This window comes from Carassius carassius, chromosome 41 (assembly GCF_963082965.1).
Source record: "Carassius carassius chromosome 41, fCarCar2.1, whole genome shotgun sequence".
Taxonomy (NCBI): domain Eukaryota; kingdom Metazoa; phylum Chordata; class Actinopteri; order Cypriniformes; family Cyprinidae; genus Carassius; species Carassius carassius.
The window spans coordinates 3,108,206-3,124,736 of NC_081795.1; the positions used below are offsets into that span (position 1 = coordinate 3,108,206).

At 39.4% G+C, this 16,531-nt stretch overlaps 1 protein-coding gene across 5 annotated transcripts in view; it reads right to left on the reverse strand.

The window, feature by feature from the left end:
- LOC132123450 (protocadherin Fat 3-like) overlaps window positions 1-16,531 on the reverse strand; it is a 128,968-nt gene that overhangs the window by 68,193 nt on the left and 44,244 nt on the right. For 4 of the 5 annotated variants that reach the window (XM_059534063.1, XM_059534065.1, XM_059534062.1 and 1 more), the window contains exon 2: window positions 1,390-4,726. In XM_059534063.1, the coding sequence (XP_059390046.1) occupies window positions 1,390-4,696 (3,307 nt within the window). In that variant the 5' untranslated portion in view covers window positions 4,697-4,726. Of the gene's footprint in view, window positions 1-1,389; window positions 4,727-16,531 lie in introns of those variants that run through there. The other variant, XM_059534066.1, reaches the window with a different exon arrangement.

The following is a 16,531-nucleotide window of genomic DNA, read 5'->3' on the forward strand; positions in this document are numbered from 1 at the left end:
ACAAGAATAGTTCTTTTATCCAACACACTTCTTTTTCACAGTTTATTGTACCTATGGCACCTTAGAGGTTGACAGATATCTCTCTCTCTCTCTCTCTCTCTCTATCTCTCTCTATCTCTCTCACACACACACACACACACGCACACACCCACACACACAAACACTTCATCTTGTCTCATGGAAAAATGTGAGTGGTGTTTACCTTGGTAAACAGCTAAGGTGTGGTTGGTGAATGCCAGGATGTTGCTATGTCATTGCCAAGGAGTTTGGATTGGTTTTTAATGTGTTGCTGCTGTAAGTGGTTGCCAGGTGGTTTACAGGACACTTCTATCTGGTACAAGTCAAAAGATCCCACTCATCTCTGATTTTCTGGTCCCTAGATGAAGCTTGAATGATTCCTACTTTGTAAGTCTATGGGAAGTTTATCGCTTTTCAGGTGAAAATTCAAGTGACATACTGAAGTTAAATACTTACAGTTGGGGAATTAGTTCAAATCCCTAGCCCCAAGTATGAGTAATAGTAAGCCTTCAGAAGCAACGCTAATAAAAACCCAGATACTATCACAGAAAATGCACTGTCAAGGGAAGAGAGAAAACGGCAGAGTGTGAGAAAAGGGGCAGAGAAAAAAACTGAAGGTTAAGTGTGTGGGTCAGACAGAATGACATGACAACTGCAATAAATGTAAATAAAAGAGCTTTGTGTGGTAATTCACTCCACCTGACAGAGACTTAACACATAAATCAACCTCACACACACATTTTGCCACAGACACACATATTTCTTCATGTAGAAAACATTATTCGCAGACACACACACATATGCAAACATACCCACTTTTTTCTAACAGAATACAGGAAAAAAAAGAAAGATCCCATCAAAACAGTGCACGTGAATTGAACACAGTGCATGAAACATTAACCATAACACTTTTTAAAATTTCAGTCACACTTCAATCACTCCATCTCAAAAGTCAAAACTCAACCTAAATAAAATATAGGCCAATCCAGTGTTTAACTGGCCTGAGGTGATTCACAAACAAATGAAGCCTATTCACTCTTCATTTATGTGTCCCAGGAAAGTCACTGTGAGTGGCATGTAACTTTTTTTTCCGTGTTACAGGATCTATCTACGGCATATAAGCTCTATGCAATACCTAGTGATTATACAAGCAAAGTGAGCTACTTAAAACAACAATAGTGTGACTCAGTAAAACCCCTGTGAGAAAAAAATTAAGATTTGTTACCTTATAATGTTATCCCCTTACCTCACACTTAAAGAAAGACTGCAGCTAACTGTACAAGGAAGCCACAATATAGGCAACAAAATTGGCAGCACTTTACAAAAAAACACAGAATGTTATTCAGTCTTAAAAACATAATCAACACATACCTGTTTCTTCTTCAATGGTGAATCTCCCAAGACCACTGCCGTCACGTATGGAGTACTGTACCTCGCCATCCCTCCCCGTGTCATCATCCCTTGCTGAGACCTGGAGCACAGAAGTCCCAATCTGAACGCTTTCCTTTACTGATCCATTCATGGCGAAGTTCGAAAAATACGGTGCGTACAGGTTCTCATTAACATCCACCACCTCCAGTTCAACAAAGCTAACTGACAGGAGAGACACCGGTCGGCCTTTGTCTTTTGCTCGAACTGTTAGGTTGAAGAATTGTTGGGTTTCGTAATCCAGCTCCTTGGTAAGACGAATGGCGCCGCTAGTCTTGTCGACCTCAAAACGGCCATCATAGTCGTTAGCAAGCGAGTATCGCACCTGCCCTCCAATTCCCAGGTCAGGGTCTTGCGTATCCAGCCAGGCAATGACAGTGCCCACTGGGAGGTCTTCTAGTGCACGGGTGCTGACAACACTTGGGATAAAGGCAGGTGGACAATCATTAACATCCTCGAGTGAGATTTTAAGTGTTGTTACAGAAAACTGTTGAGCTGCTCGCTCTGCTCGATCTCGTGCTTCCACTTTTAATATGAAGAACGGAACAACCTCATGGTCCAGCTGACCTGCAACATACACAATCCCACTGGAGCTGTTAATGCCAAACTGTGAAGTGCTGGTGAGTAGGGAATACTGGATATCACCATTGAGGCCTTGATCTTTGTCAGTAGCTTCCACTTGGATGACTTCAGTACCAATGGGGGTGTTTTCAGCAATGCGGGCCTGGTAGTCACCATCTTGAAGAAACTGAGGTGCATTGTCATTTGCATCTGCTATGTAAACTGTAAGAAGCCTCCAGGAAGATCTTTGCGGTTGGCCTAAATCATGCAATGTGATGTTTAGAAGATAACGATCTGTTCTCTCACGGTCTAGAGGAAGGAAGATGCTTATTACGCCATTCAAAATTCCAATAGTAAAACAACTGTCTGTGTTGCCATCAGCAATGGCGTATAAGAGTTGTCCATTGAACCCAGTGTCTCCATCAAAGGCTTTTACCTGAAACACACTCTTGCCAACTTGTACATCCTCATGCACAGTGATGTCAGTTGGGAAGGATTTGTCAAATTGAGGCGTTTGACGGTTTACAGAGAACAGGTCAATAAAGCCTTCCTCCATTTTGGGTTTACTGCCAACTTTGGCTTTCTTCAGAAGTTTCTCAGCTAGTCGTTGGGCTACTCTGGTTTCGGTACAACTAAAGCTCTTGGGCGGTGACTTCCCTTGCACTACGGATATGTTCACAAACATAGGATCGGAAAAATGTTCCCCATCTGTAGCAGTAATTTTTAGACTGAACAAATTTTTGGGTGCCGCAGTGTTTAGGGAGTGATGTAAGGTCATGACACCAGAATCAGGATTTAAGTCAAAGTAGCCTCGCTCATTCCCTGAGAGGATCTTATATTTGACTAGCTCTAGCTCATCAATGTCTATGGCAGACATTGTGGTGATAACCTCTCCTACCGGAAGTTCTCGAGAGATCACACCAACACAGGCCACTTTCTCAAATAGAGGTTTGTTATCGTTAACATTCTCTAGGTGCACAGTGACATTGACTTCACTCTCACGCCTATAAGGGGAGCCCCAGTCTGAAGCACGAACCACAAAACTGAAACTCTCTACAAATGACTCAAAGTCTAGCTCCTGCGTTGTCATGACTGCTCCGGTGAACTGTTGCACGCTGAAAGGTAATGGTGTCAAGCTAGCCATGCTGTATGTGATGTAGCCATTTTCCCCATGGTCACCATCAGACGCAGTCACCACAACAACAGCAGTGCCTATATCAACACTTTCATTGATAAATACCTCATAAGACTGCTGAGCAAATAAAGGTGCATTGTCATTGGCATCCTCAAGAATGACTCTAACCTTGACCCTAAGGTCACTGTCTACTTCTAAGACCTCTAGCTCAAATACTTCCTGTGTGAGATGGGTAAGCCAACGTGCTGTGCTGATTACGCCTGTCATGGTGTTTATACTGAAGAACCCTGAATCAGCAGATGGAGTCAGAATGTACTCAGCATCATCTGGCTCTGGCTGGAGTTTCACAGCCTCCACAACAGTTCCAGGAGGGGCAACTTCACTCAATATGACCTCGTATTCGTGCTTCTGAAATGTGACTTCCGCTGGGGCTGGAAGTGACAGTCCTAAGTGCACTATGTGCACAGCAGAAAACTTCTGAGGTGTTCCACGATCCCGAGCCTGCAAGCTGAGGTTTAATCCATACGGATAGCTGTCCCAGTTGAACTGCTCTGTTGCATGAAGGACAAACTCGTTAGATCCTTTCTGACTGACTTCCTCATCTCCCGTTTCTTCACTTGGTATCTCTGTCCTTTCAATGCTGAAGAGCTCAAGAAGGTCCCCAGCCACAATGCTTACCGTTTCAATCTCTCCATTCGTCCCTTCATCAAGATCCTCTGCAGTGATCACAGCTACAATGGGGGACTTCTCAGTCCATACAGGTGCTAATGTAACAATACTCAGAGTGGGCACATGCTCGTTAATCCGTTCTACATGAACAAACAGTTTGGCTGTACTGCTTACACCGTTATTCCCATAGAGCTTCATTCCCCGATCCACAGCCTGAATCTCAAGATCATAGCGGCTTTGAGTGTCAACATCTAGCTTCCCACTGAGAGAAACAACTCCGCTAGTTGGGTGCACAGCGAACACCTCCATTCGCTCCTTGAAAAAGTAATAGAACTCTCCATTCGATCCTATGTCAGCATCTGTGGCAGTGACCTGAGCTATGCTGGTGCGTAGGGGTGTGCTTTCTGCAATGGTAACTGAATATGTGGTAGGGGAGAAAAGGGGTCGAAGGTCATTCATATCCAACACCTGCACACTAACTTTAGTCCAGGCCTCTAGTGTATCCCCCTTAATGGAAGCTTTCACTGTCAATAAGTAGTTACCCTGAACTTCACGGTTCAAGATAGCAGCATTCCCCCCTTTGGTTCGTATCCGTAGGAAGCAGAAATCACCCAGAGTGTAATCCTCAGCCTTGAAGAATCCTTCCTCATCCCCGGAGGTGATGCGGTACCTCACCTCCCATGAGTGATGTTGGAGAGCGACGCCCATGCGCACCTGACTGGCAGCGTAGGTGCGGGCGGCTGAGTTCTCGTAGACCGACGCATGGTACAGTGGTTGAGTAAACTGTAGGCGGGAATTTTCACCCCTACAGTGGCCTGGAGGTGGAGAGAAGAGCAAAAGAGCCAATTGTAGGAAAATGGCCCATATGCCTGCCCAAAGGGCCATGCTCACTGCCTTCCCATCACCAAACCCATCCTGGAGACAGAGAGAAAAAAAAAAAAACAGAGAAAGATGTTAGTCAGAGCAGATGACATGACAGTACACAACCTGACCTTTCACATCTAAAGTTCAAAGGTCACTATGGATCAGTCAAAAAGATCACACACAAGCAGAGGACGTCGTGTACCAAAGAAGGGCTGGTAGCCAGGCAACCGCAAGCCAAATGACATCACTACCCAGGTCTCAAAATGGACATAGACACACAATTACATATTACAGAAAAACCAGGAGGATGCAATTCAGGAAAATTCACTTACACACACACTCTACACAGAAGAAAAAACAGCAGGAGAATGCAAGTCAGGAACAAAATAATTATAGAGAACGAAATATCAAAAATACAACCCGTGAAAATGAACACACACACACACACTCATTATATGAAATAGTTTTTAAAAAGGTCTTGAGAAAGGACAAATGTTGTGGATTCAGCAATATACTGGTTATGATAAAGTGCTGCTGGAGAGGAAGTCCGTGAGTGTGGGTTTACTTTGCTAATCTTGGGGAACAAAATTGTCCACAGAAGTTAGCTGAATTTGACAAAGCCTTTGGGGACCTAAATTGGAAAAATGATTCATAAATCCAATAAATAACAAATCATTTAACTAAAAAATGCTAACATTTTCATTTAGGTTTAGTAATAATTAGCTTTATACAAAACCAATAGCAGTCTAAGGTATGTTCTCAATTAGTATTGTTTCTGAGTTCGTATTTGCAAATAAGGCATTTTGCATGTGAGTGTGTATGTGTATATTGGTATGGTACATCAACTCTTGTTTTAGACACGGATTGTTTTGTGTGCTCCCTATGGGATGGTTAGGATGTGTTCCAGTCCACAAAAATGTAATGCTGACCTTACCATGCACACACACACACACACAGTCCAACTTGCTCATACAAAAACACAATTGCATACACAAAATATACACACTCAGAACACTCAGAGTTGCTGTGGTCAGCCCACACATGACTCAGCACACACACACACACATCCCCTTCCACCTCTAATGATATCCTACAGCGCACTCACCAACTCCGTCTCACAAATTGGAAAAGACACACACACACAGAACTCAAAATGCAGAGATCAGCTTATTTTATTTCTCCAGGTCTATTTCTCTCTGTTTCTCTCTCTGTCACACTCTTGTTCTCTCTCTTTGTGTCCACATACACTGACAGACAGTGAGTCAAGATTAAAACCAGCAGGCATTTTAGAGCAGTCAATGTTCAGCACACAAACAGCGCCTTGTCTCCCCTAAAGCCTTGTTTAGACTGACCAAATCTTCAGCTCATCTGGCCAAAGACTTTACACAACACAATAAAAGTGCATATTATGAGGCCAGTACAAACACCGCAGAGCATAAATGTCATATCAAATATCAAAACTATCCAGCAATTTTTTTTTTTTTTTATATTCAGACAGTTTCTGAACACTCCATTTTGGTTATTGGTATGTTAAAGGGGTCATCGGATGCCCATTTTCCACTAGTTGATATGAATCTTTAGGGTATTAATGAAAAGTCTTTAACACACTTTGGTTAAAATTTCTCAATGTCAATGTAAAACCACCCTTTTTACCCTGTCAAAATCAGCTCTGTTTTCAGCACGCTGTTCTAGTGCATGTTGCTTTAAATGCTAATGAGCTCTGTTCACCCCACCCCTCTCTTCCGTGGGGTGACAAGCCGTTCTCATGATTCTGTTTACTAGGGCTGCACGATAAATCGCATGCCATATTTAACGCACACCTTGTCAGTAAAGCCAGTTCTGTAATCAGAATTAATCTCCATCACCTGCCCAAATTCACATAGAGCAGCATTAACTACGCAGAGCCGTTGTACACTGACAAGCTGCATTTGCTCATGTTCTGCGCAGCTTGTCAGTGAACAACGGCTCCGTGTAGTTAATGCTGCTCCATGTGAAAGCGCGCAGGCAATGGAGATTTACTGCTGATTACAGAACCGGATTTACTGACAAGATGTGCATTTAATATCGCATGTGAATTATCCTGCAGCCCTACTGTTTACTTTAGCCATGTAACTTGCTAACCAGCATATATTAGGAAAGACGATTTGCAAAAATTCCTAAAAAAAAACCTTTATATTCACTTCATCTTTAGCTGGATCACAAATTATTTGCGCGAACACACACACACACACACACACAGATTAACTCATTATCTACAAATACACAAAACATAATCAATAAAAAGCCATTATCCACATAAGCACAAAACATTACCAATACATAAAGCCATAATGACAAGCCACTGTCAATACAACTGCACACTAAATAACTACACAGGACACATATTTTCCAACCCCAAGTCATGCAAACAACACATTGAGATCCTGTGTTGGGTTCATTCACATATGATAAATACATACTCTAAACTGCATAAAAAAATAAAAATAAACCACTCTTTGTGTTTTCTTACGGAAAGTGTTTGTAAGCTTATTTGTCTGCTGAAATTTTCTTTTTTGTAAACTGCATTACAATTAATTCTCTGACAGCTCCGTGTTTCAGAAAAGATGCATCGCTCCGCTGCATGCGAATGCATGTGCATTACGTGACGACCAATCCAAAATTACGAGAAACAGAGAGGAAGTGATATAGAACAAAGCGCATTTCAATAACAGAGAGAATTCTAAATGACAAGTGTGTGTGTGAGATGTTATAATATCCATAGACTACGGCATGATCCTTTCACTTCAGTTTCACGTTTAAGAAAAGCCGAACCGACGCACTTTTTCTAAATGTCTGTGTGTGTATTAGTGCTGTCACAATACCAACATTGCAGCAGCTGATATCAATGCCAGGAAATTTTATGGCAGAGGGGAGAGCAAATGACCTACAGTCAACCCTTATAAAAATTAACCATGGTTTTATTACAGTTAAAGTGGGGTAACCATGTTTTTTTTTTTGATTACCTTTTGTATATTTTTACATTTCTACTACAAATACCATTGTTAAACTATGGTTAGTGTAGCAAAACCATGGTTAATTTGTGGTTACCAAGACTTAACTACAATAACCATACTTTTTTTTTTGTCAATTTTCACAAGGGAAGACAATCACAATAAAGCTAGAACACAATATGTTATTGAACAGGCAACACAAATGGCCACCTATTGGGGTCCAAGAATACATGTTTGGAATGGAATACTTCTGCCTTGAAGGCACCATAACGTCACGTCTAATGATCTAGAACAAATTCAAGTGAAGTTTAGACGTAACAAAGTGAATATTTTATGACTACAACGCTGGTTTCTCAGTAAAAATGGAATCACAATTTGGACATTTATTTGGTCAAATTGACCTACTCCCAACCACTCCATTTGACATAAATTTTATCCTTCACATAAGGATATATGCCATCAACAACTGTCCAGATGAAGGCATTTCTATAACTTTTTGTAACTGACAAGATGAAGGCATTTCTATAAGGCATTTTTCTATAACTTGAGATCTTTTTTTTAAATTTAGCATTAACTTTGTTTCTAAGTACTGGTATTTTTGACATCCCTGGTGACTACTGTTTGTCTTGCTACTGCTTGTTTGTTGTTTTCAAATCCAATATTCGGAGTACAACACAGAGGAAGTGAGGGAGAACAAATGGCCATTTCCATAACAGAGAGTTCTGATGATCTATGTGTTTGTGTGTGTGTGTGCTTGTTTTGGTGTCATTAATTGAAGCGGGATCTTTATTGCTGCTGGCATTGGTTTCTGTAAATGTCCTGTCAGCCAACAAACTCTGAAAGCACATACACACAATCTTGCTTTCTTCACACGTGCTGCAGCTAAACGGGCGGTACTAACAAGCGCAGTGTGTGTGTGTGTGTGTGTGTGTGTTTGAGGGGACGTTTGTGATTTAGTGGACCCTCATGCAATCATGCGACCTACAGAAGCAGAGAAAAAGCCTTCAGAGGAAGAAGTGAGGAGGAGAGAAGGACAGTGAGTTCAAAGCTACCAGTGGAGAGTGTATGTATTATGCATAAGACAAAGTAAGGCGGAACAAGTGTGCGTGAGAGAAAAGTTGTGCGATTCTCCTGTCATGCCTGGTCTGTTATTGTGTGCTGTTCTGGAAGGAGTTAAGCTGGGCTTGTTTATGTTGTCAAATGTGTTATTGTACATCAGCATGTGTGTGTGTGTGTGTGTGTGTGTGAGAGAGAGAGAGAGAGAGAGAGAGAGAGAGAGAGAGAGAGAAAGAGTTTAAACATGGGAAACAATTTAGATTGTTCCTTGAGTGATTGTAGAAAAACTTTTCAACACCCTCAACTCAAATAAACCAATGTTGAATACTACGGAGCCTGAAAAATTACTTGTAGTAAAAAATAAAAAAAATTATAATTGGAAATTTGTGGGTACGGGTACTAATCCATGGACATGATTTTCTAAATTGAGGGAACAGTTTAAGAATTTGTAAGTCCGGTTTATAAACTGAGGGGACATATTGCAAAACTGTCACCACAAATTGTTTTTTTATCCTACAGTTGACTTCCCGGGCTCTTTAGAATACTGATATTGCTAAAAGGGTAATAAATGATCCTGTAACATTACAAAAAGCTTGACATTTTGCAGGTAAAAACATCTGAAAATGTAGCAACATTTGACACACTGCTAACATCTCTTTATCCATGGAAAATTAACCATGGTTTTAATACAAATAAATCCAAAAAGCATGGTTATCTTTGATAAACCATGGTAACCACAAATTAACCATGGTTTGTTACACTAACCATAGTTTACCCATGGTATTTGTAGTAAAACTGTGGTTATACAAATGGTAATAAAAACCATCGTGAAATCCCATAACCTTCTCAGTTATTTGTAACTGCAGAATACATTCACTTTGAATATGAATCATAATGAATGATGAATCATAATGAATCAATAACAAATTAATAGGATAACGAATCATTCATGAATTGTGACTGGGTTTGAATGACTCATTGAAAATAACCCATTTAAATGAATGATTCACTCACCTATTGAGCATTGCAATGGCTCGCGACCAACTTTCCTTCTAATGAAAGCTATATTTAGACAATATTTAGACAATAAAGTATTGTGATGAAAAACATTCGAAAATGTAATGTCACTATAGAAATATCAATACTCTGTAATGACTTTTCAGAGTTTATTTATTTTTGTGACTTATAAAAGTACCATTTTCTGTCCACAACTTCTCCATAAACAGTTTGTTAAGACGTTATGGCAGTGTTTGAAAGTGAAAGTGACGTGATATACAGCCAAGTATGGCGACCCATACTCAGAATTCGTACTCTGCATTTAACCCAACCGAAGTGCTCACACACAGAGCAGTGAACACACACACACACCGGAGCAGTGGGCAGCCATTAATGCTGCAGCACCCAGGGAGCAGTTGGGGGTTCAGTGCGTTGCAAAGGGCACCTAAGTCGTGGTATTGCTGGCCCGAGACTCGAACCCACAACCTTAGGGTTAGGAGTCAAACTCTCTAACCACCTAAGCCACGACTTCCCCTTTTGAGTCCAAATCAAGAATGAGACCAGAAGAGGGACATGTCCACATGCTCCAGGGTCCACAATTAGACCAAAACCATGAAAATATGGTCTTGAACTTTGGTCTTGTCATGGACTCTGGAGCATGTGGACTCTTGACTTGGACTCGACCCTCTTCTGATCTCGGTCTTGACTCAAATGAACCAGTCTTAACTACAGCACTGCATTGTGGTCAACACTTCACACCAGAAACTACAAATTCTCAATGTATATGAAATGAACAGCATTTAAATGAGTTCTTCAATCTGCTCTGAGACTCCTTCCACATTTTCTCCCCACACAACCTCCAAAATCACCACGTCTCTCTTTAATTCAGCTTTCCTCAGGACATCACTGAACCAATTAATTTGCAGTCTCATAAAAAGGCCCTGGTATCTAGTATAAAACAATTAGAGGGAGAGCGACAACCATTATTTTCACATTGTCGCTATATGAATAAAATTACATCACAACACCCTTGTTCCAGTGTGAATGAACTGCCATTCGAATGCATGAGTTTTATTAAAGAGGAGCCATAAAAAACGTTATCCTTACCGTCCATCTTCACAATCTGGCCAATTCAGATTTTTTTCACAATAATCCTTTTAACCCACATTCTTTGTCTTTCTTTTCTTACTCGAAGGAGGGTACTTTCTTCAGCTTTATGTTTACATGCAAAATCTCAACTTCTATTTCAGTCTTGTTAGCAATGTGCTAATCATGCTAAACACATGCTAGCAACATGTTAAATGTTAGCTACATATTTAATCATGCTAGCAACATGCTATCGACATCTATCTAAACTTTCAAGCTTTTACTGCTTCAAACTCTCAGGTCAGGCATTCTCAAGCCAACTTCAAAGTTTGTTCAGAAACTTTCCTCAACTGACAAGATGACCCAAAACATTCAAATGAATGTGAATGTGATGAAAAAGGTCCATGCTGTCCGCATTTGTGTTACAGTTTCCAAAACAACATCGTCCCTGTCATCTGTATCTCTGTAGGAATAATAGGCGCAGTGTGAACCGAACCCTGCTGACACTGAAGTGTGTGTTCACACTCGAGGCTATATTAAACATCAATCAAGCAGAAGCATGCAGACACCACATTTCTGTGTTCTAGTCCAGCAATCATGTGTGTCACAGACATGCCAGTCGTCGTTAGCATGTAAAGCACCCTCAGTCCTTTAATATTTTACATTTTGCTTTTACTGCTCTGCAGCCACTATAACGTTAAAAGCAAGCTGTTCAGTCACTGACACAAAAAACCTGTTTCAAATCAAAACACGCACTCAAACACACACCCCAATGAAAAAATGATTTCAGCATACAAATCTGCACTTCACAGAAACATGATTCTTGGTATAACTAGTATTTATTAATGAGTAGGCGGATTCGCAGATTTAAGACACTATGGAAACGTAATGTGAAAGTGTAAAATTAATTCATGTCAAATATGGAAACGTTATGTGTGCATCAAGATTTTGAATTGAGCTGTGGATGAAAGAGTTGTAGGCCTTACTAATGAAATGAAACAGCTTTCAAACTCTCTATTGGTTGGAAACATCATAATGCAGACACAGATGCACTCTGGGAGTTGTTATGGATAGAAATGTGAAGTGCAGCTGGTGCTGTATCATTGTTAGTGTCGAGTTACTGTATGCTGAAGTATAGAGAGTAATGTTAACACCAGCTCTGCAGTGACTGCCTTAAAAAAGGGTTCACAGAGTTGAGTAACACTTTTATTATAGAACTGGAGTCACATTGTGTTTGGTTGTGTTGGTTGTGTTGTGTTTTAATCAGTTACTGATTATTTGTAATGCATATAATTGAAAAAGAACTATTTATTTGTCTGTTTTGTTTGTCACAAGAAAAGTGTAATATATGAATTCCTTTAAAATCTTTCAAAAATATATAATTATAATAATAACAGAAATTATAAATTAATTTTTAAATTTATACAAATATGTTAAATACATTTCTCTCATAATCTTGGTCTACATTTGCACTGGATAAAATAAAACAATAAATTAAGTAATAAAAAGAAATAAAGTTACATAAAAAAAATTTGATACTGCAAGCATTGTTATTTAATAATACATATTAAATTAAATGAAAAATTAAAAATAATCAATCATAAAAACAGAATAAAAAATTAAGAAAAATAAAATAGAAAAACATAAGCAATAATAAAAAGATAGAGAGAAATAAAATACTATATACAAATATAAAATAAAATATAAAATAAAAAAAGATAATACAAGCATTAATAAAAATGAAATCAAATAAAAAAAGTAAATTAAACAAAATGTGAAAATCCATAAAAATATAAAATTAAAAAGATAGCATAATACAAGCAAAACTAAACTAAAATAAAATAATAAATTAACTGATTATGTAGTAATTGTGACAGGCCTATGCTGAGTTGATCTGAGCTTTGCTGTTTTGTGGACTGTGATGTTTTGTGAACAGTGAGGTTCTGTTGGATATGATTAGATCTCTGTTGTTGTGAACAGAAATCTGAGATTCAGTCACAAAGACAGTCCTCTACACACACACACTCACACGCACACACACACACACACACTGACTCCATATATCTCCATCTTACATGTCTGTACATCTTTCCTCTTCAGGAGATAGAGATAGAGATAGAGAGATAGAGAGATAGAGAGAGAGAGAGAGAGAGAGAGAGAGAGAGAGAGAGAGAGAGAGAGAGAGAGAGAGAGAGAGAGAGAGAGAGAGAGAGAGAGAGAAAGTGAGAGAGTAAGTGAGAGAGAGAGAGACATTCTGAACAGCTGCCAGGATTCATCCAATTTGTCCCTATATATATATAAAGTTATTTCAAAATATTAATAAATACTATTAAAGTATATTACTAAATACAAAAAATAAATTCTGCTGTGCACATAGAATTATGTGTGTTGTGTTATGCTGTTTTCAAATGTATTGTTTTCTCCTGTTGCTTTGTCCTGTATCTCAAAATATTAACTGAAATGAAGCTGAAATAAAATTGATAAATAATTTTCATTCATTGAATTAAAGAAGAAATACAATATAAATATTAGATGAAAAACGTAGCCTTAAAAAATGTACATGAAAATTACAAAATGTTGCCTTGGCTACTAACGGAAATAAAATACGTTCAAGTTTAATTAAAACTGAAAATTTAAATGAAGCTAAATACAAATACCAATAAAAAATGACAAAAGTACATAAATGTATATTAAAAACAAAAACATACAAATAAAAGCTAATTCAAAATATGAATAAATAGGCTTCTATAATAATATAAATGACACTAAGCTCACACTGCTGTTGTGGTTTTATTTCTGTTCTGTTGTACTGATATTTGCGATGTCTGATATTGCATACTTTATAGTATCTGAGGCGAGTAGTATATCCAAATTCATAGTATTCGAAAAACAGTAGGCGAAAAGTACCCGGATGACCTACTTCTTCCGCCCAAGACTCTGAAGAGTATATTCTGTGGACACTTTACTATCCCATGAGGCCACGGGAGAGGATTTATGAATGGAAGTAAAGTGACACAACTGACGCAGATAGGTCATGTGACAGTAATAACATGCTGGATGTAGTACGTCCAAATTTCATTCATACTTCCCATATTCATTCTACAGTATATACTGTAGAACATAGTTTTATTAGCAGCTGTTACATACTTTCAAATTCAAATGTAGCACCAACTCATATAGTACTCGATGTTGGATGCACCAATCATGTTCGAATGTGCTTTGTCTTGTGTTTATTGAGTTGTACTGTGAGAGACAGTGGGATTGGATGCTAGATAGCTTGGAAGAAAGAGTGAGAAGAAGACAGGGAATGAGAGATCTGGCAAATGATGGAAAAAATGGTGTGATAAGAGAAAAGTGAAAGTGAAGTGACATTCAGCCAAGTATGGTGACCCATACTCAGAATTTGTGCTCTGCATTTAACCCATCCGAAATGCACACACACAGAGCAGTGAACACACACACACACTGTGAGCACACACCCAGAGCAGTGGGCAGCCATTTATGCTGCGGCGCCCGGGGAGCAGTTGGGGGTTCAATGCCTTGCTCAAGGGCACCTAAGTCGTGGTATTGAAGGTGGAGAGAGAACTGTACATGCACTCCCCCCACCCACAATTCCTGCCAGCCCGGGACTCGAACTCACAACCTTTCGATTGGGAGTCCGACTCTCTAACCATTAGGCCACGACTTCCCACGAGAGGACGTGAGGAGAAAATGAGAGGACGGGCAGGATCAGAGTGTGATAATGAAAGAAAAAACCAGCGAGAGACGACCGAAAATGAGTGAAAGAAAAAGGGAATGAGAACAGAGAAACCACAGAAGAGAGATCCAGAAAGAAAGAGCAGTAGTGTTCCTCTTAGCAGGAGCAGTATTTCTTTTTAATTTGCCCTGCTGTAAAGAAATATCACATAATATATAGCAGAAATCTCTGCTGCTGGAAAGAAACCGAGAGAGAGAGAGAGAGAGAGAGAGAGAGAGAGAGAGAGAGAGATGGAGGAGTGTTTGACTGCTTAAGCACGCTCAAACTCTCACTGGAGGAATCCTCCTTTTGAGTTTTTAATTGTGGTCACCAGAGGCGTCATTGGCTGTTATCACGGCTATGTTTATTGGCTGAAAAAACACTGTTGTGATTTGATTGGCCCCCTGAGAGACCCCGGCAACAGACCACACCCACTCACCGTTAGGAGCCTATTATTATGCAGAATCTTCATGCTGTGAGATCAAAGTTGGCCTACACATAAATTCCCAGGCAAATTTACTTTTCACACTGTGTTTGTGTGCAATATTTACATCTTATATGCATTTCATTAGCACTTGCCTTTCGGAGTCTAAAGATTTGCGTCTGGAAATTTGCCTAAAATGTGTCTGTTATAATGAGGTTAAAAAAAGCAGACTGTAATTTTTGTAATTATTAACTGCAAGCTGTTTGTTTTTCTACTCTATCTACTTCCGCCTGTCAAATTAGTGCATTCTATGTCTTAAAGAAATCATTAATGTGGTGTTAAAATCTTACAAAAGTGATGTGACACAGCCAAGTATGGTGACCCATAATCAGAATTGGTGCTCTGCATTATCCCCTCCAAAGTGCACACACACAGCAGTGAACACACACACACCCGGAGCAGTTGGGGGTTCAGTGCCTTGCTCAAGGGCACCTCAGTCGTGGTATTGCCGCCCCGAGAGTCGGACCCACAACCTTAGGGTTAGGAGTCAAACTCTCTAACCACCTAAGCCACGACTTCCCCATAACATACATAATATACAGTGGGTGTCAAACATTTGAAGTGCTGTGGATGAAGAAAACACAATCAAGAATTGAAGTTGATTAAGCGTCCGCCGGGAGAGAAAAAAGGAAGCTTAAAAAAAAAAAAGACAAGACAGACCTTGTCAAGACAAACTTTGATGTTGGCTTGAGTTTGAGGTAGTTTTAAAAGCTTGAAGTGTGAAGGTTTTAAGGCCATGCAGTCTATCAGATAGAAAGAATGACATAAGAGAGAAGGATAGATAGAAACAACAGAGGGAAGAACAGAAAGAATGACATTGACCTAAAGACAGACATAACAGGAGACAGACAGACAGACAGACAGACACATATGATAGATAGATAGATAGATAGATAGATAGATAGATAGATAGATAGATAGAACGACAAACAGATTTGACAACCGTTATAACTACAGACAGAAAGAATGATACATAATGATAGATATAACGACAGACAGATATAACAATATATATAAAGACAGATGTAATGGCAGATAGAACAGCAGGTCTCAATGTGACTAGTTGTGAAGTTATGAAGAGATTGAATAGTTTTACATCACTTTAAAGAATAATTTTCAGCTTTTTCATAAACACAATAAGCCATTTAATACTGAACTACAGGGATTTTATCATGATAAGGGATGTTCTTATGGATTGCGCAACAACCTTATATATCTTTATCATACAAACAGAAATATGGATGTATTGAAATTTTCAGTCTCAGAATCTATAATGTCACATGCCCATGTACATTTATAGCAGCGTCTCATTCCGAACACAAACAAAGGCACAGAAGCTTCCCGTCCCAGTGCGCCATGGGAAATCTCAGCCCCCAGCGGATCGGATTCCACCTCCTTTTCCTCGCTTTCTTTCTTTCTTTAGTTCAATCTCTACTTCTCCCTGCTATCTGATCCTCCCTTTGTTACTACTGCTGCGAGCAACTGAAATTTCACACGCTTGTCAAATC